The sequence below is a fragment of the Xenopus tropicalis genome, chromosome 8, assembly GCF_000004195.4.
Source record: "Xenopus tropicalis strain Nigerian chromosome 8, UCB_Xtro_10.0, whole genome shotgun sequence".
NCBI classification, from domain to species: Eukaryota; Metazoa; Chordata; class Amphibia; order Anura; family Pipidae; genus Xenopus; species Xenopus tropicalis.
The window spans coordinates 79,536,301-79,555,869 of record NC_030684.2 but is presented as its reverse complement, the minus strand read 5'-3'; the positions used below and the strand labels follow the sequence as shown (position 1 = coordinate 79,555,869).

The following is a 19,569-nucleotide window of genomic DNA, read 5'->3' as shown; positions in this document are numbered from 1 at the left end:
ACCCAATAGGATGGTTTTGCATCCAATAAGGATTATTTACATGTTAGTTGGGATCAATTGCAAGGTACTGTTCTATTACTACAATTAAATGTGAGAAACAATGTTTCTAAGTGCAGGTAAATTTTGGGAAGATTTCTGGGCTCTCTGCCAAAAGCTACTTTTTGATTAAGTTTGAGAAACATTTGTTTCTTTTTTAGCATTCAGTGCAGGAGATCAAAGGGAAATGAGGGAGTTTTCAGTAAGAATCCAGGACTGCTGTTTGAGCTGTCAAAAGAGGGACTTTCCCATGAAAATTGGGACAGTTGAGAGCTATGGACTACTACTGGGATGTATGTGGAGTTGCACTGCTGAAATATGGGGTAAACTACCATTTACTTGACTGAACATTGTAGTGCAGTTCTATTTTCCTACTTTCAGTTGCTGTATGTAAGAGGGTTCATACAAAGTTAGTGTGGGATCATTTTAGTTATTTTTGGGTTATGGCAGTGTGTGGCCACTAGGTGGTAGTATTGGGTAAGGTAAAGTTAGGTTAAGTACTTTAAGTTGTAGTATTAGTGCCTGGCCACTAGGGGGAAGGGGAACACCTAGACGGTCTAGAACAGTGCTGTCCAACTGGCGGCCCGCGGGCCGCCCCCCTCTGTGTGGCCCCCCACCTGTCTGGCTGCTTTGATGGCTTACCTTTGAGTAAGCATTAAATGGTATCAGTACTGAGATTAACTGGCCCCCTGCATGGTTCTCACCTCAGATTCAGGCTGTAATCCCTCTGTATTGTTTAAAAATGTAATCCCCTGTGTTTTTCACACCTTTTAATCTCTGTATTGTCCACCCCCTGCAGTGTTCACACCTCAGGCTCAGACTGTAATCACTCCCATTGTTCACTTCTTCACACCTCAGGTACTGTAGGCAGAGTATGGCACATACAGCCAGCATAGGGCAGGTAGAGTATGGCACACACAGGCAGCATAGGTCAGGGAGGGTATGGCACACACAGGAAGGGTAGGGCAGGCAGAGTATGGCACACACAGTCAGGGTAGGGCAGGCAGAGTATGGCACACACAGGCAGGGTAGGGCAGGCAGAGTATGGCACACACAGGCAGGGTAGGACAGGCAGAGTGCTGCCTGTGTGTGCCATACTCTGCTTGCCCTATGCTGCTTGTGGGAGGTGAACCTAGCAGGGGTTTGTTGTGGGAGTTTGTTAGCAGTTGGAAATAGCCATTAAATGGTCCCTAAGGTGTGTAATTATGTACTGGGGGTTGTTCTGCTATCCACAGGGGAGGAGGAGCCATATGGAATTTAAGGGTATATCTTAATATGACATAATTATTTCACATATGAATGATGGTTGATATCCCCACAGTAAGGACCAAGCATTTGGGATTTTGCTGTGCTACCACCATTGTGATAAAATAGGTGTGGTTTGAAGTGGGTGTGGTTTCAAAAAGGGGAGTGGTCAAAACTGGCTTCCATTAGCGGCCCTCCACCATGTATGCTAGAGAAATTCCGGCCCTCGGCACCGTAGAAGTTGGACAGCACTGGTCTAGAAGGGTGTTGATAGAGGATATAAAAGGAGACTAGGACTGGGTGCATCAGTCTGTGGCCAATGGGAAACATCTGCAACAGTGAGATAGAGGCCTGAAGACATCAAAGACAGAGGAAACAGCAAGCAGGAAGGACTATACTGGATGTGAGTATTGCAGGGTAGCTAGAATTAGGGTTAGTTTTCCTTAAGAGCTCATCTTAGGGGATGTGAGACAGACAGGCAGTTAGTACGGGCAGCAAGTGCCCCACCAAGGAGAAAGAAGAGGTTAGCACCTCGGCAGGTACCCCGCAAGTTAGGGCCAAAGTGTTTAATTCAGGGTTTAGTGAGGACCCTGGTGTGCTTCAAGCTGATGCCCAAGAGGTTGTTCGGAGGGACCCAAGAGCACTTGGCAAGTCTGGTACCAATGGGTTAAACCCTGTGATAGGGGGTGTGGAGTCCCCCTAAAGAAAGGTACTGCAGGCTGAAGGTGGAAGGGGCGAACAAACAGAGGGAGGGGCAGCGACGGATTTTAAATCCGGGCGCCCCTAGGCTAGCCCCTATTTGCGCCCCCCCGCGCATGCGCAAACAAACCCACCTCCCCCGCGTCGCGCCGACGCAAGCGTGCATGCGCGGGCATTTAAACTCCCATACGGAGCAGTGGGGAGTGGTGGGGGCAATGACCCCATTGGAAGGTGCAGGGCCACGGTAGCCAACCAGGTTGCCTAGGGTGCCCGGTCGACTTGGTCGGCCCCTGCCCCTGGCATTACAAGAACACAGAGACCCACTAAGCCACAATTAGGGTCACAATTAGTTGGCCAGCAATAAATCTTCTTTACCTAGGTTTGCCACCTTCCAGCAGAGTAAAACCCAGGTGGGATGGGGCAGTGATACCACAGAGCAGATGATGCCAGGGGCTTGGCCGATGATGTTGGGGGGGAGGTCATGGCAGGGCGATCGGTGGGCCGATCGGTGGGCCGAAGAGAATCCTGCTCGATTTCCCTAATCTGAAAAACTGGGCTGGGAGTTTTGATCCCGACAGCCCTCCCAAAAATCAGCTGTCTGGCTCAAAACCAGACAGGTGGCAACCCTACCTCTAGCGGTGGTGATAAATCTCTGAATGCTTTCCTACCAGCGAGAATGTAAATCCTGGTAGAAAAACATATGTGTCACTTTGGCTTTGTGTAGTTGCCTGGAGTTGCCTTGGAAAAAACTTCAGGCAACTTCAGAATATGTTTTCCTGCCACCGCTAGAAGAGATCTATTTATGTGACATTGCCCTAAATTATCCCTATCATTATAGCTAGCAGGTATAATTCCCATTGGGCAATGGTGCTTTATTTAAATAAACAAATGCAAATGCTGTCAGAATACCTACATACAAAAGATTGTATTATTATATTTGATTTTAAATAAAGCACCATTGCCCAGCAGCACTACCTTTGCTAGTACAGGTATGGGATCCCTTATCCGGAAACCCTTTATCCAGAAAACTCTGAATTACAGAAAGCCTGTCTCCCATAGACTCCATTTTAATCAAATAATTCAGAATTTTAAAGCTGATTTCTTTTTTCTCTGTAGTAATAAAACAGTACAATGTAACTGATTCCAACTAAGATATAAATAATGCTTATTGGATCCAAAACGATCCTATTGGGTTTAATTAATGTTTTTTTTATCTTTAGTAGATTTAAGGTATGGAGATCCAAATTACAGAAATACCCCTTATCCGGAATACCCTTGGTCCCAAGCATTCTGGATATAGGTCCTATAACTACATATCATTTTGGCTGTGCTTCCATATACTTATTGTTAGCCTAGTAACTCAGCTTATTCATTAGTCACGGGACTGCCGGCCGATTACTTATAAGAGAGAAAAGCTAAGCCAGCAGGTTAAAGAGCCAATCAGAAGTTACTAAAGCCATGTGATTCACCCATTTCCCCAGCAGTCATGTGATACTTATGCTTCCCCACGCAGTTCTGAGGAGAGAGTAGAATTGCTTGGTTTCCGTTTCTGTTCTAAGAAACTGCAGCGCAATGGCTGGTGTGTGGCTGCAGCTCTCCCTGCTCCTGCTGCTCCTTTTGGGGGGAACTGAGGGGGGTAAGTACAGTTAGTATATACATGTGTTGCATTCAAGGGAGACCAAACAGTGTTTTAGCATTCGGATTCCCAATGAACCCTGTACTCTGTGTTTCTGAAATATTGTAGTGGCTTTCTTAGTAATATAGACACCACTGATTTTTGGTGATCTGATCTGGTGCACTCTGACATATCAGCCATGAACCAAATGGACAGAAAGAGTAGCAGGGGTCTCACAGTATGGCTACCGTTTTACTGCTCTTATTCAGATTCTCATCTGCTGGGACTCCTTGCACTTGCTTTATTTGTCTCTGTTGTTACACCCTGCTGCTTTTTCATTTTAATGTACCCGCTCAATGAATCCTTTCTACTGCCCTTTTGTATTGGAAACATGATACCAGTTCAGACTCCTTTGGTTACGCTGTAATAGAGAAGTAAATTTATCAAATACTCTGCTTACACAGGATATTTGATAAAGATCAGTTTGGCACATGGCAACATCATAGTAAGGGGGAGCTATCTAACCACTCTATGGCTCTGCAGCTGTTCTTAAACTACAGCTCTCTGCAAACTGGAAGCATCTAAGTAGAATGTTGAGATCCGTAGTTTAAAAACAGTTGGACAGTCACAGAAAGAACATGTCGGTACCAAGAATTTGTCTTGTTGAATGTTAGGCTTCCATTGGCAGCCAAGTGTTAGGGTGAAGACACATGGAGGTACTTAGTAGCAGCTACTCGTCACAGCTATTAACCCCAGAAAATCTCCTGCCATAGACAATATTGAGAGTTGCCTCTGCTAAAATACACATAGAGACAGTTATCAGTAAATGATCAGCATTGTCTATTTCATGACAAGCAGCTGCTACTAGTAGCTGTGTGTCTTCACCCTAAGGGGCACATTTAGTTATGCGTCCGATTGCGTTTTTTCCGTAATGATCGGTATTTGGCGATTTTTCGGAAAATTATCGCGACTTTTTCGTTGCCATTCCGAATGTTGCGCAAAATCTGGCGATTTTTTTCGTAGCGTTAAAACTTGTGCGAAAAGTCGCGCCTTTTTCGTAGCCATTCCGAAAGTTGCGCAAAATGTTGCGATTTTTTCGTAGCGTTCGGATTCATTCAAGCTTCAGTATGGTGACTTTTCTTGGGCCGGGTTGGAGCTGCAGGGTGCCATTGAGTCCTATGGGAGGCTTCCAAAATCATGCTAAGTCTGAAAGTTTCGCCCGCTGCTTACGAGCGCTCAATACGAAAAAGTCGCGACAAGATACGAGCGAATCGTAATGGCTACGGAAAACTCTCATTTTTTCGCGAAAATCGTATTGGTAACGAAAAAGTCGCGTCAATTTCCGAAAAGTCGTAAAGGCCCGAAAAAATCGCAAAAAATACGAAAAAGTCGCAAAAAGTTCGTTTTCCAATCTGAATTTTTCCAGTTCGAATTCGTGTCTTAGTAAATCAGCCCCTAAGCGTAGTGGCACACATGGAGATTCAGGGTCGTGGAAAAAACCCAGACCCAATCCTTTCGCTGCTCCCCCGGTGTTCGTCCCCTGACCCGCTCAGGGGAGGAGTAGGGTGGGAGGTGCGGGGTACGCAGCAGGGGAGATTAGTCACCCACGATAAAGCTTAATTTTTGCGGGTGACTAATCTACCTGAAATGCCATCCCACCTGCAAGAATGTAAATCACTGGTGGGATGGCATACACAACGCTTCTGTTTTCCGAAGTCACCCAAAGTTTCCTTGAGAGGCAACTTTGAGAAACCAGAGCAACATGTATGCCATCCCACCAGCGATTTACATTCTTGCTAGTGGGGTGGCATTTTGGGGAGAGTAAAAAAGCAAAGATTTATCGCGGGGACTAATCTCCCCATGTTCCACTGCCCTAAGGGGGAACACATTTCTCTTAAATCTGGTGTATTGCCAGCAAAGTGCTAAACATGTTTATAACCCAGCAGTTAGCATGCTGTAGCATGATAGAATAGTGACATATTTTATTTACCCTTTAGAGTCTGTATCAGATTAAGTTCAGTTTCACAAAGCTTCAGGAGCAAGCCGTTGCAAAGTGAAACATGCATAGCATGATGCTAACTGTGTGTTTGGACTCTACAGCTCACTTACCCAAATTTTTTGTTGCATAATGAAAGTAAATGTTATGCAGCTTTCTAACATACAAAAAGGCAGTGCGCTGCTGGCACTGCCTTTTGAAACAATGTGGTTATTAGACTTGCAGTGCAAGCCATTGTGAGTATCAGAGTCTTGGCTGAAGGAAAATTGGCTTTTGCTGCAGTGCAGTAAACTGCTTTCAACCATGATTTAATGTACAAATAACTTCAAAGCCATTGACCATTTTTAATGAATGTATGTAGAAAGCAGCCTTGTAACCTCTTTCCTTTTAGTATGCAAAAAATATAGTTTCCCTTTAATCATTTATGCAAATAGCACAGGAAGGTAGTTTTACAGTACAAATAAGGGCTTTATCAGAGGAATATCATTTATATTGTGTCAACATATTCCACAGAGCTTTACAGAGATTTTGTGTCATCCACAATGGCCCCTGCCCCAATAAAGCTTAGTCTAAAGAACCTGTCATGCACCACTGAGTGTGGGAGATGCTATGGAGAGCTTATTATAAACAATAATATACTGCCATTATAAATTCACTTACTAAAAAAGCAAAAGCATCCCCTGAAAGTTAAAATCACTAAAACATCACTGATTTATTTTATATTTTTTGAAACCCAGCTAAAATGTATAATAATTTAAGAAAAGGATATCCAGACCACAGTCAGCTCTTGCTGAAATGATGCTCTCCTTTTGACAGCTAGATTTAAGTCAGGGGATTCTGGGTTTTGTGGTCATTTCACAATAGTGAAACACAGACTAAATATACAACTGTCTTTATCCAAAAGAATGGATAATGTCTTACTGTAATTTAAAAAAAAAAAATTAGAAGGATGTTGAGTCTCATGACCTTTAAAATTAAGTATATTTTTATGTTCTAGTATCCACGCTCTGATTTAAATATATCTTAATCATTTATAGTAGGGGTACATTATCTTATATTAACTACACTGTGCAAATAACTCTTTCTAAACACTGTTACTGCCAAGGTTCTCCTGCTAGTTCTCCTAGCATTATTACTAAAGTTAATTTCTACTGTATCCCCAAAGCATGGAATGGGCGACAGATCAGAAAGAAATTGCACCAACTAAAGGAAACTGAAAACTTCAAATCCTTCTACACTCACTGGGGGATGCCAAAAGGGGCCTTCGCCAATACTCCTTCGGTTGAGTCCTATATTGCCCAACCCCTGGACCACTTCAACCGACGTAACAATTCCACTTTCAATCAGGTAAGCTTTTAGTGTTCTGCTTGTATATAATTCTGTATGAGCACATGCGTTGCCATATTTTCATCCTGTTCAGCTTTTTACACACGTTATAACTGTCTCCTTAGGGCCTTTGAGGCCTTGAGTAAGGCAAGAATGAGATATGCTATAGCAAAAAAGGGGAAAGTTGTGCTCAACCACTAAATTTTAAACCATTAGGCGGGGGTGCAATGAGGTTGTGACCACAAAATACATATAGACAACAACAAGAGATCCTCTGCACTCACCCATTATCAATATATATATATATATATATATATATATATATATAGGACATTAAGACATTCTGTGCATTAAGCTACTAAGAAATGCCCTCCCCTTTAAACAAAACAGGGATTGTTTGTCCATACATTGCAATATACTTCAAGCTGGCCAACTACGTCAAAGTCATCCCTTCTGGCCTACACTGACTTATGCGATTCATTAAGAATTCTACTGCTTCAATATACATTTAGCAAAGGGACTAAGTTTTACCTGCAACTTACTTGCTTTCAAGGTTAAAACCCCCATATGGTTGCCCTTTTATTGGCTCCACTGAAATAATGAGATATGACAATTGCTCATGAATTTAGATGAATGTTATTGGGTGTGTGTATTTTCTATGGCCTCTATCAACCACAGTATTGCAGTCATTTACAGAGCAAAAAAGTCTCAAAATCTACTGAGCAAGTAATTTTAGAGCTCATGTTCCCCTCCAAATACAGTTGAGCCCTGGACTGGACAGTTATAGGGGTAATGATTCCCACTGTTGTGAAATGGAGAACCATTGAAGGGAAAAAAAATACTGGCACCTTCAATATCCCTTATCGTGAACACCCCAGGTCCCAGGTTTTCTTAGGTATACGTTAAAGAAATGACCTCAATGCCATCCCACCGCCTAGAATGTAAATCACCGATGGGATGGCATACGCGGTGCTGCGATTTGCCCAAGTCGCCTGAAGTTTCCTCTCAAGGCAACATCTGTGACTTTGGCAAATCATGGCACCGCATATTCCATTCCACCAGCGATTTACATTCTAGCCAGTGGGATGGCATTGCGGGGAGATTAGTCGCCCACAACAATGAAGATTTGTCGCGCGGCGACTAATCTCCCTGTGTGTCACTGCCCTCAATATCTTGATGATACTACAGATCATGTGCACCCAGTGTTCTGTGCTTCTACCTGAAAGTTAATTGTGTATATTCTGTCTTTTTCCTCGCAACAGAGGTACTGGATAAATGAGGAGTACTGGAATCACCCTAATGGGCCTGTTTTCCTGTATATTGGAGGGGAGAGCTCATTATCTGAGTTTTCTGTCCTGTCAGGTATGTACACTGTGCCTTATTCATGTTCTTTTACAGAGCTCACTGCTGCTAGTCTACACAGAATATTTAGCCAGAATGACCAGTGTTGCCATTCCAGTGAGAGCATTCAGAGGGGATGCCCATTGGTCACATTCAGGTCCGAGTACATAGAGCAGATTACCAGTGCTTCCACTCTAGTGAGATTATGCAGAGGGAAAGCATGCAAAAGGGATGCACAGTGATAAATCTAGTAAGTGGTAACGGAGGTACTGGTAACGGTTTGGAGGTTCCATAGAGGGGATGTGGTCAATCTATGTGAAGGATAAACAGTGACCTATGATGCCCACATATGGTGAAGGGTAGCACAGAGGGATGCCAGGTGCAACCAGTCTAAGATAAGGGAGTTTGAAGGAGAACAGACAGTGTTTGAGATTAACAGTAACAAACTGTAGAAAGGGAATGACAATTGTTGGTCTATGATTAAGGGATGCATGATGGCAGATTGTATGAAGTATAGTGTATCAGGGCTGTGACTTAATGTGTGTCTAAACTTTTTGAAAAACATGCTTAATGCTCCTAGTTGGTGGTAAGAAGATACATAAGGGGTATTTGGAACGGTCAGTCAATACTGATGTGTGTGTCTTTTGTGCAGGTGAACATGTAGATTTGGCACAGACCCACAGAGCCCTGTTGGTGTCTCTTGAGCATCGGTATTATGGATCCAGCATTAACCCTGATGGACTGACACTGGAGAATATAAGGTTCTTATCCAGCCAGCAAGCGTAAGTACTACACAGCAAAACATTTCTCCTGTACCCATCACACAGGTGGAATACTTCATCTATACAGAAATTGCAAAACCTTTTGCATGGTCTTGGTTTTATGCAACCTACCTTGCTAATTGACATCTATCTCTTTATAATATGCAAATATGCAGATTTTGGGCAACCTAATACTTCTCCATGAAGTGCAAAAATCAGGGAATGTACCTCTCCTCTTGTTTATACACAAATACCACTGACTTCTGACTTTCTTTTAATAAACAGTTGTAAAGGCATATACCTTGCTAAAAGACACATCTTTTCTCAACCTACTGCTCACTTATTCCTTATACACAGCTATTAGACACTTACCTCTATGTCCATGCTAATTACCTGCTATCAGTTAATCTCTCCCTTCTTTTTCTTCTCTACTTGCCATCAGTGCAACTATGCTGTGGTGCTCCCAGTACAGAGACACCAAGATATTAAAACTTCTCCACCCCAATTTATCTATATATCAGCACAATATAATAGTTCAGCTAGATAGATTCAGCTCAATCATACTTTAAAGGGATTATGTTATGAGTTTTTATGGTATACTTTTTACTTCTAAATTACACTGTTTACATAGCAAATAACTCACACTTCCATTAAAAATGTCATTCTTGAACCAACAAATGTACTTTTTTAGTTGTAACATTGGTGCGTAGGCAGCCATCTCAGTGCATTGTGCCTGAGTCTGAGCTTTCAGGAGACAGTGCTAGCCAGATTTGGATTTCTTACTACTGAGTGCTTTTCTGATATTTACTGGGAGCTTCTATCTTGCTACCTTCCCATTGTTCTGCTGATCGGCTGCTGGGGGGTAAAGATAGGGGGGTGATATCACTCCAACTTAGGGCTCTGGTACACGGGGAGATTAGTCGCCCGCGGCAAAACTCCCTGCTCGCGGGCAACTAATCTCCCAGAGTTGCCTTCCCCCTGCCATCCCACCGGCGAACATGTAAGTCGCCGGCGGGATGGCAGACGCGGCGGCGCGATTTCGCGCAAATCGCCGAAAAAGACTCGCGTCTGCCATCCCGCCGGCGACTTACATGTTCGCCGGTGGGATGGCAGGGGGAAGGCAACTCGGGGAGATTAGTCGCCCGCGAGCAGGGAGTTTTGCCGCGGGCGACTAATCTCCCCGTGTTCCAGAGCCCTTAGTTGGAGTGATATCACCCCCCTATCTTTACCCCTAACAGTGCAGCAGTAAAATGTCACTGAAATTTATCAGAGCACAGGATACATGGCTGTGGCCCCAGGAATATATGGCTAGCCCCATGTGAAATTTCAGTTAAACTTAACAAAATATGTTTGTTTTTGAAAAACTGATTTCAATGCAGGAATCTGCTGGAGAAGCTCTATTAACTGATGTGTTTTGAAAATAAAAACATGTTTTCCCATGACAGTATTCCTTTGTTACTCCCTTCTGTCTTCTATAGGCTTGCAGATCTGGCATCTTTTCACATGTTTATTTCCCAGAAATACAACTTAACACGCCAAAATACCTGGATCTGCTTTGGAGGCTCCTACCCTGGTTCCCTGTCTGCTTGGTTCAGACTAAAGGTCAGTCCAAAAATGACTTGCTTATTAAACTTCCTGCAAATCAGAAGGGCTGATGTCTTCTTTAACAAGATTGATCTCTGTGGCTATTTTGTGCCATTATAATAAAGTTTTCCATGTTTTGTGCAAAGCAATTTGCATACACAAGTAGTTTTATACATACATCCTCCAGGACTAGAGTGGTTGCCTGTGCTATTTTCACTTTTGTGGCAATTATATTAGTTTTAACCAGTTTGAACTGACAGGGAATTGTTCAATGACAATTTAATGCTCAAAGATATATATGAAGGTCGCGACACTGGAGAAGACAGAATGTAAATCACCTAAATGAATGTTTTACTTGCACTTTAATCCCCATTATACCTACTTTTTCAACATATGCTCAATGATTAGGGCTTGTGTTGAACAAAGGTTTTGCCTGTTGTTTTAATTAAGCAATATCTATGGGTTCTGTTATTTCTTTCACTAAACAGAACAAAAACTAAAAGTAAAACTTTTACTTTCCAGTTTTCTGGTTATACAGGTATAGGACCCATTATCCAGAATGCCCGGGACCAAGGGTATTCCGGATAAGGGGTTTTTCCGTAATTTGGATCTTTATACCTTAAGTCTATTAAAAAATCAATAAAACATTAATTAAACTCAATAAGATTATTTTGCATCCAGTAAGGATTAATTATATCTTTGTTTGGATCAAATACAAAGAACTGTTTTATTTTTACAGAGAAAAAGGAAATCAATTTTTAAAATCTGAATTATTTGCTTATAATGGAGTCTATGGGAGACAGGCTTTCCGTAATTCGGAGCTTTCTGGATATCGGGTCTCCGGATAAGGGATCCCATACCTGTACCAAGTTACTGGTGAAGGAAAGATAAAGAAACAAATTCAAGGTATAAGACCCATTATCCAGAAGGCCATTTCCCATTAAGTCCATTTTAAACAAATAATACACATTTTTAAAAGTAACTTCCTTTTACCCTGTAATACAGTACAGGTATGGGATCCCTTATCCGAAAACCAGTTATCCAAAAAGTTCGGAATTACGGAAAGGCCATCTCCCATAGACTCCATTATAAACAAATAACTCTAATTTTTTTAAATGGTTTTCATTTTTCTCTGTAATAATAAAACAGTACTTTGTATTTGATCCCAAATAAGATATACCGTAATTAATCCTTATTGGAGGCAAAACAAACCTATTGGGTTTATTCAATTTTAAGTTAAGTTTTAAATTAAGATTTTTAGCAGACTTTATTAATAGATATCCAAATTACGGAAAGATCCCAAATCCGGAGAACCCCAGGTCCCAAGCATTCTGGATATCCGCTCCCAGACCTGTGCCTTGTAGTTGATCTCAATATAGGTATAATTAATCCTTATTGGAGGCAATTTAAATGCTTTTTAGCTGACTTAAGCAAGGGTGAGCCATATTTTTATTAAACACTTCACTCTGAAATGTTTATTTTAAAGATTGATTAAATTAAAAAAGTGTATCCTATTTGTACATTTATTAAATCACTGTCTTCTTGCAGTTTCCTCATTTAGTATATGCAGCTGTGGCATCCTCTGCACCTGTTCGAGCAGAACTGGACTTCACAGGTTATAACAAAGTAAGTTTTACATCTATCCAATCAGGTTTACAAACCCTTCCCCTCATACTGCTAAGGGCTTGTTTACGAATGCTCAGGGCAACAGTAGTTGTACAAAATCTGCTGCAGTCGATCTGCAAAAAAAATTCCCTTCTTTAAAGGTACTGTATATGTGTCTAAAGCTGCTACTTGCACATTTGCATAGTTGTGCTCAGCACTACTGTTTCTATTGTGCCTCCTCTTGCGAAACATGCATGGAGCACATATTGCTGCATTGGTTCCCACAGAATCAACCACTGTCATATCTGTAAAGTACCAGTATAGAAGCTTATTGTCTGCCTTCTTCATTTAATATTCACCTCATTACTCTTGCACCATCACTGTTTATATTATATACCAAAAAACAATGCTAAGTAAATGGGAGTGTGTATGAGCTATTTCATAATATGCTTTTTATACACTCATACTAAAAGATATTTCCATCTGGGAAATATTCTCTTTAGGAGAATCTAAATGGAAATAAACACAGCAGCATATAAAAGGCCTGTTAAGCAGTCACTTATCGAGTCATATATGTGTGAATATCGGAGTAATTGCAAACAAAGCAGTTTAGGTTCTGCTTCTTTCTTTCTGCCTGCATTTTTTACTGCTGAATTGGTCTGAAGGACCTGCCTGTGTATGGCCACCTTTACTATTGCAAAAATGTGCTCATGTAGGCAACACTGACTTGTGGGAAAGATGTTCTGCAAACCTTCACCCTCCCACTGATGCTGGATTATGCTTACATAAAATGTTCACAATTATCAAAAATCTTTTTCTTTGGTGTTTCTTTCCATTAGGTTGTTGCATGGAGCCTTGCAGACCCAGTTATCGGTGGCTCTGAAAAGGTAAAGGAAAACATAAGCTATATTTTCTTTTACATTGGACTGGTATGCATGTAAAGTGCTAGCAAGGTCTCACAACCTAAGAGAATTATAGAAATGCACATTAAAGAGGTCACGGTCATTAGTTCATTTTAATCCTACAAGGAATTTTACTGTTTATAACACGGCAAAATATCTGGATATTGCAGTTAATTGCAGTACATTTAATGTTTTAGTCTATATGGGGCTGACTTTACCTAATAAACTGATCCTATAACTCTGCAGTGTTTGGATGCAGTAAAAGAAGGCTTTCAGGCTGTTGATTCGCTGCTTCAGAAGGGAAACATCACTCAGCTGGAGAAAGACTTCTATTCCTGCGGATCTTTGCAAGGGTCTGATGATTACACAGAATTTGTTGGAAATCTGGCAGACATATTTATGGGGGCAGTGCAATATAATGGGATGTCTCCAGCCAGTAACGTGCAACAGATCTGCCAGCTAATGACCATCAAAGACAACTCCGCTTATGAGGGATTACGATCGGTAAACAGGGTGAGTTAGGAAACTGATGGCAGAACAAGAGCTCCCTCTTTGAGTCTGAAGTGGAAAAGATCAGGTTAACATAAAGATAATAGTTCAGGTTTTTCATCTCTAGATGTACATGGACTTCATGGGTCTGAGCTGTGTCTATAACTCCCATGCAAAATCTGTGGCAGATCTGAGTAGCACCAAGCTCAGTCTAGTTGGGGTTGGAGAGCGGCAGTGGTTCTACCAGACATGCACAGAGTTTGGATATTGTAAGTATTTGTGTATGTATGTATATCTTTATTTATAAAGCGCTACTTATGTACGCAGCGCTGTACAGTAGAATTCATTAATACAAACAGGGGGTTTTTAAGATAATGATATACACAGTATAACAATAAATACAAGATACAGTTGCAATAAGTTAAGAGTCAAAAACACAAGGGGATGGAGGTCCCTGCCCCATAGAGCTTACAATCTATATTTATGGAAAGAGGGTCTGTGTGCATTCATTTTTACTACTGTAATATTGGTGATTACCTTTATACCGTTATACTTTCTGTGTCTCTTAACCTTCATTTCTTTGAATCTCCTTTTTCTTTTGACATTTTCCTTTTTTTGCATTCTCTTCTTTAGATCAAACCTGCGAGGACCCCTCCTGTCCATTCTCGTCTCTAATCACCCTGAAGTCCCAGCTTGATCTATGTTCCCAGATTTTCCAGGTTCCTACAGAATCTGTACTCCAGTCAGTGCAGTTTACCAATGAGTTCTATGGTGCTGATCACCCAAAATCAAGCAGGATTATCTTTGTTAATGGTAAATGCTTATGCATTTAACAGTTATTATATTTTCTGTCTTCCAGCTAAATTGTACAAAAGACAATGATGTATCAGGAACCTAAGGCATTACATGTCTATAGGGCAGTAATGGCAGCAACATTTTTATGGGTGGATCTTTCTTAGGGCACGTTTATAATCGCATCCTAGGGCAGAGCCGCCATCAGAAATCACGGGGCCCCTCACACACAATTTTCCCACGCCCTGCCCCGCAATGGCCCCTCCCATCAGTACAAAGGACACACAGACATTTGTAGCCAGGGCCTCCTAAAACATTGGTAGCCAGGGCCCCCCTAAAACATTGGTAGCCAGGGCCCCCAGCATCCTCCAGTTACCCCCCTCCCCGGTCCTCCAGCTCCCCCCCAGAGTCCTTTCCAGCATCCTCCAGCTCCCACCCCCCCCCAAGCATTCTCCGGCTCCCCCCCAGCTCCCACCAGAAACTTCCAGCTCCCCCCCAGAGTCCTTTCCAGCATCCTCCAGCTCCCACCCCCCCAAGCATCCTCCGGCTCCCCCCCAGAAACCTCCAGCTCCCCCACCAGAGTCCTTCCCAGCATCCTCCGGCTTCCCCCGGCTCCCACCAGAATCCTCCGCTCCCCGCCCCAGCTACTTTCTTCTTCTGCATCCTTTTCTTATGTGCCGGCTCCCCGCTGCATCTTAACATTTTAAAAGGTTACGCCCCGTGCGTACAAACGCACGCACGGGGCGCAACCAATAAAATTTCCCGCTGACCACCAATGGGGCCCGGAGTTCTTTAAAGGGGGCCCAAGATAAAAAACTGTATCACGGCCAGGCCCCCTTTAAAGCAACCATCGTCCGGGCCCGGGACAACTGTCCCCCCTGTGCCCCCCTGATGGTGGCCCTGTCCTAGGGTTATAGAACACTTAGTAGAGAAAATCTCCTAATCTGGATTGTGTTTACTAAATTTAAATGCTTTAAAAGGGTAGTTCATCTTAAATTAACACATTTACTAATGCTCTATTTTTTTTTTTCCTGACTGGATTTTCTAAAGCTTTTTTAGTTCATACTTTTTTAGTTCGTAAATGTCAGACATTTGTGGAAATTAGTATCTGAATTTTTAAAAAGAAATAAATGAGAAATTTTAGAGTAAATCTGCCCCTTAGTATGTTATAAAATGGTCATGTCTTAGATATGTTTAACTGATCTTAATTTTTTATAGTTTTTAAATTATTTGCTCTTCATCTTTTAATTTAAAATGCTATCCAGGGTCACTGGACCCTGCAACAGAGAATCCGTTGCCCTGTGAAGCTAAAGTTTTGTTGGAAATTTCTATTACTTAAAGGAGAATGAAAGGCTAAGTCACTTGGGGGTGCCAAAATGTTAGGCACACCCAAGTGACTTTATTCACTTACATTTCACCCCAGGCTGGTGCCCCTCTTAGGAGAAAACCACACCAGCCCTGGGTACCTGCAGCGAGTGCTTCCTTCAGCCAGCAAAATCCCTGGGCCTGCGAAAGCGCAGTAGAGTGAAAAGTCTAACATTTTGGCACCCCCAAGTGACTTATCCTTTCCTTCTCCTTTAACTGTCTATTCAGGCCCTCTCCAATTCATTTTAGTCTATGAGAGGGATACTACCAACAAGATAATGAATGAAAATTCAAACTCAAATACTAGTGAATAGCTGCACAACAAAACTTTTGGATAGATGGCAAGCAGACAGGGTTATTTTATCTACTGCTGTTTTCTGCTGAATGGCAGCAGTGGACAAAACGTGTGCCACAGCCCTTAAAAGAATCCTTCATTGTGGATTTGTTCAAGTTGAAAGGGAATATTGATCAATTGAGTCATTTTAGTATTGTCAGATATTCTCTCTGATAGTGAGCCAGTGGTATTAGGGTATCACTATTGCAAAAGTACTACTACTGCTGCTTGGTAATATTCCAGTAAATGTACTCCTTCCTCTTCCCTTGCTGACCTGTAGGTGATGTTGATCCATGGCATGCTCTTAGTGTGTTAAAGAATCAGTCGCGCTCCGAAATCGCCATCTTAATCAATGGTACATCTCACTGTGCAAACATGAGCCCATCCCACACCAGTGACCCGCTATCCCTGCAGGAAGCAAGAAAGGTGAGAGCAAATATAATCAACTGCTCCAAAATTGTATTTTATTTGTAAATCAATAAACAATATTGGTGTCTTGTAACGTACCTTTCTTCTGCAGGAAATTGCTGCACAGGTAGCCACTTGGTTAAAATCTGCACAGAGTGAGCTGGGAGGCTGATAACAAAATCCTGTGGGCTACTCTCACAACTGGAGGTCATGTGTTTACATGAAGAACATACCAAAACACTGAATGATGCACTAGTAATGAGTTTTTAATCTTTTAATAATGTTGATATTTTGTGATGCCTGAAAACGTATTTCTTATTTTTGTATTTTCAAATTGGAGCAATACTGAAAAAAGAGGTATAAGAAATAGTTTTAACCTATATTAATGAAATGCCTTATTCTGGGGCAGATGTGCTAAAACAAAGGCTTATCTATGGAACAGATGAAATGTGCTTGTCATGTGCTTAAAAATGTGAGTCTGCATATTATGGGGAAGATCTGCGCTATGATAAAGGAGGGTAATAATACTAATATCCAAGGTGGAATCGCTTCTTTTGCTTTTTCATAAGGATTGATCATCATCTTAATGCTGTGAGAAAAAGCACAGTTCTGTGCAATAAGTTCCATTTTTGTTGATACTTCCTCAGGTATTTTAATTGCAGTACATCTGAAAATTGTAGGGTTATAGCTCAAGTAACAGACACAGAAATGTATGCAACTGTTTTAAAAAGGCCCCATGTCTAGAAGAAGACTTAGGGGCAAATGTATTCAAATTTGAACTTGGGAAACCTGATAATTTTCCTTACAGCCAGAAATGCAGATGTATCTATCCATTCCTCAGAATTAAACACAAAGCTCCTCTGTGGATACTGAATTGATCAGGTCTGGACTGGGCTTTAAAATTTCAAGTACACAGAGACTCAAAATGCCCCACACAGGCCCACTAAATAATGATTGTCTATGGCATCTTACAGCATTTGCCAGAACCCACTTATTGCCAGTCCAGCCTGGTAACTCTCTTCTGCACTTTTTTGTTTGTTTTTTTTTTTTTGTTGACTGGTAATGAAAAGTGGTGAATTGTCCCTGTCATTTTTCATTTTTAATTTGTTTAGTATGATTAAAGCATGAAGGTATAGCTAACTCTATGCACGCAACATCCATAGTACAAAGTACAGAGCAAATCGGATACCTTGTCATGCAGACCTTGCGCTTATAGCTCCAGGGATTTCCTATGCAGTAGTGTGGAACATGGCAGTTACCACTCACTGGTAAAAGGGCAAATATATGGGAGCAAAATGTTGGAAAACCATAATTTCATACTTTAGTATATAAAGAGAAAGTGAGTGGAGAAATAGTTTAGGCTTTATAGTCACCATTACTCTGTGATGCTGAAAGCTCTGTGCTCCTCCCTAGTCACAAATGTGTTATTAAGATTGTTTTATATCTAAAGCATTTCAATAAAGATTAATTAATTTACACTATTTGGTTTTAATTCATTACCTTTTTCTTCTCTAATATGAAGGCTTTGCCCCTGCTGTTGAAAAGCCATATTTACTTTTACATGCTTAGGTTTTATTCAATCACCCAAGAAAAAAAGCAACCAGTAGAACCAGGAAAAACCTGGCGCTGTTTTATGATGGAAGTGGGTGTGTTTTTGTAAAATGGCCACGGTATTTGGGGGTGTGGTCAATTTTTTTTAGTTACTCTCTGTTCTTTATAAGTGTATGCCTGCTGGCAGGGCCGCCATCAGAGGGGCACAGTCGGCCCGGGCGATATTTCACTTTTAAAGGTGCCCCAGGCCCTGTAATTGGTAATTCAGGTTGGTTGCATCCCGTCCGTACATGTGCACGGGGCGCAACCTTATAAAAGGACCTATCTCCTTTTGCGTGGAGACACAAGTACAGAGGCGTTGTCTGGGAAGGATCTCGCTGGAGGAGCCAAAGAAGACCCTGGAGGAGAAGAAGACAAAGAAGGAAAAAGTTCAACAGTAAGTCCACTGGCCACCAATGTATTAGGGGGGCACACTGACCACCAATGTATTAGGGAGGCACTGGCCAGCACTGTTGGGGAGGAGCCATTGGGGGAGTGGTCCTGGGGATAGGGGCCCAGAAAATTTTGTTTGTGAGGGGCCCCGTGATTTCTGATGGCAGCCCTGCCTGCTAGCCACAGTGTGCTTTATTAAACCTCTGAGGGGGAGGGCCTTGTCTGCAGGGGCCCCAAACACTAGTTACGTTGCTGGGTATAATATGCCGATATAATACGATCAACTCTGAAAAGGAAGAACACGTTATGATCCTCTAGTTTTAAACGACAAGCCAAATTAAAAAGTTTTACAAAAAATGAATAATCAAAATAGTACTGCAGCTAATTAAAGGATAATCAAGACTCTGTCCCAGAGGTGCCAAAATGATGTCTGTCACATACATTATTTATTTCTTTTTACCTCCCTGCCTACCTACCAGTTATTGTCATATGTTCTAGAATTACTGCATTCAGGACCAGTAGGGCCTTAGAACTAAAAATGAAATACATTTGAGCTGTGATTTACATATTGGGATAAATTAATATTTCCATAACATAATATTTTGCCTCAGAACTACATCTTGGTCCTACACTCATTGGTATTCAATGGCCCGAAATCTCTAACATCTATCCAGACGAGACTCAGTTATCATAAGTCTGGACCAAGCGCACACCAGCACACATACAGCCTAAGGGCAGTGATACATGGGGAGATTAGTCGCTCCACGACAAATCTCCCCGCAGTGCTATCCCACCGGCTATAATGTAAATCGCTGGTGGGATGGCATACGCGCTGCTGTGATGTCCCGCCGTCGCCCGAAGTTGTCTTGAGTGGAACTGCTGCAACTCCTGGAGGGCCCCGGAACTATAGGAGTCTTGAAGAACTGATAAGCAGCTGCTATATACAGTGGAGGAAATAATTATTTGACCCCTCACTGATTTTGTAAGTTTGTCCAATGACAAAGAAATGAAAAGTCTCAGAACAGTATCATTTCAATGGTAGGTTTATTTTAACAGTGGCAGATAGCACATCAAAAGGAAAATCGAAA

General features: G+C 41.9%; 1 protein-coding gene across 1 annotated transcript; it reads left to right on the top strand.

The window, feature by feature from the left end:
• The first annotated feature begins 3,506 nt into the window (after positions 1 to 3,506).
• Positions 3,507 to 17,976, top strand: prss16 (serine protease 16). Its single transcript, NM_001102811.1, is given in 12 exon segments — positions 3,507 to 3,616; positions 6,757 to 6,938; positions 8,180 to 8,279; positions 8,911 to 9,040; positions 10,498 to 10,621; positions 12,152 to 12,229; positions 13,048 to 13,095; positions 13,357 to 13,623; positions 13,727 to 13,868; positions 14,233 to 14,412; positions 16,371 to 16,516; positions 16,611 to 17,976. Coding segments are annotated over 12 exon segments (1,521 nt in total). The 5' UTR covers positions 3,507 to 3,552; the 3' UTR covers positions 16,671 to 17,976.
• Positions 17,977 to 19,569: the final 1,593 nt, after the last annotated feature.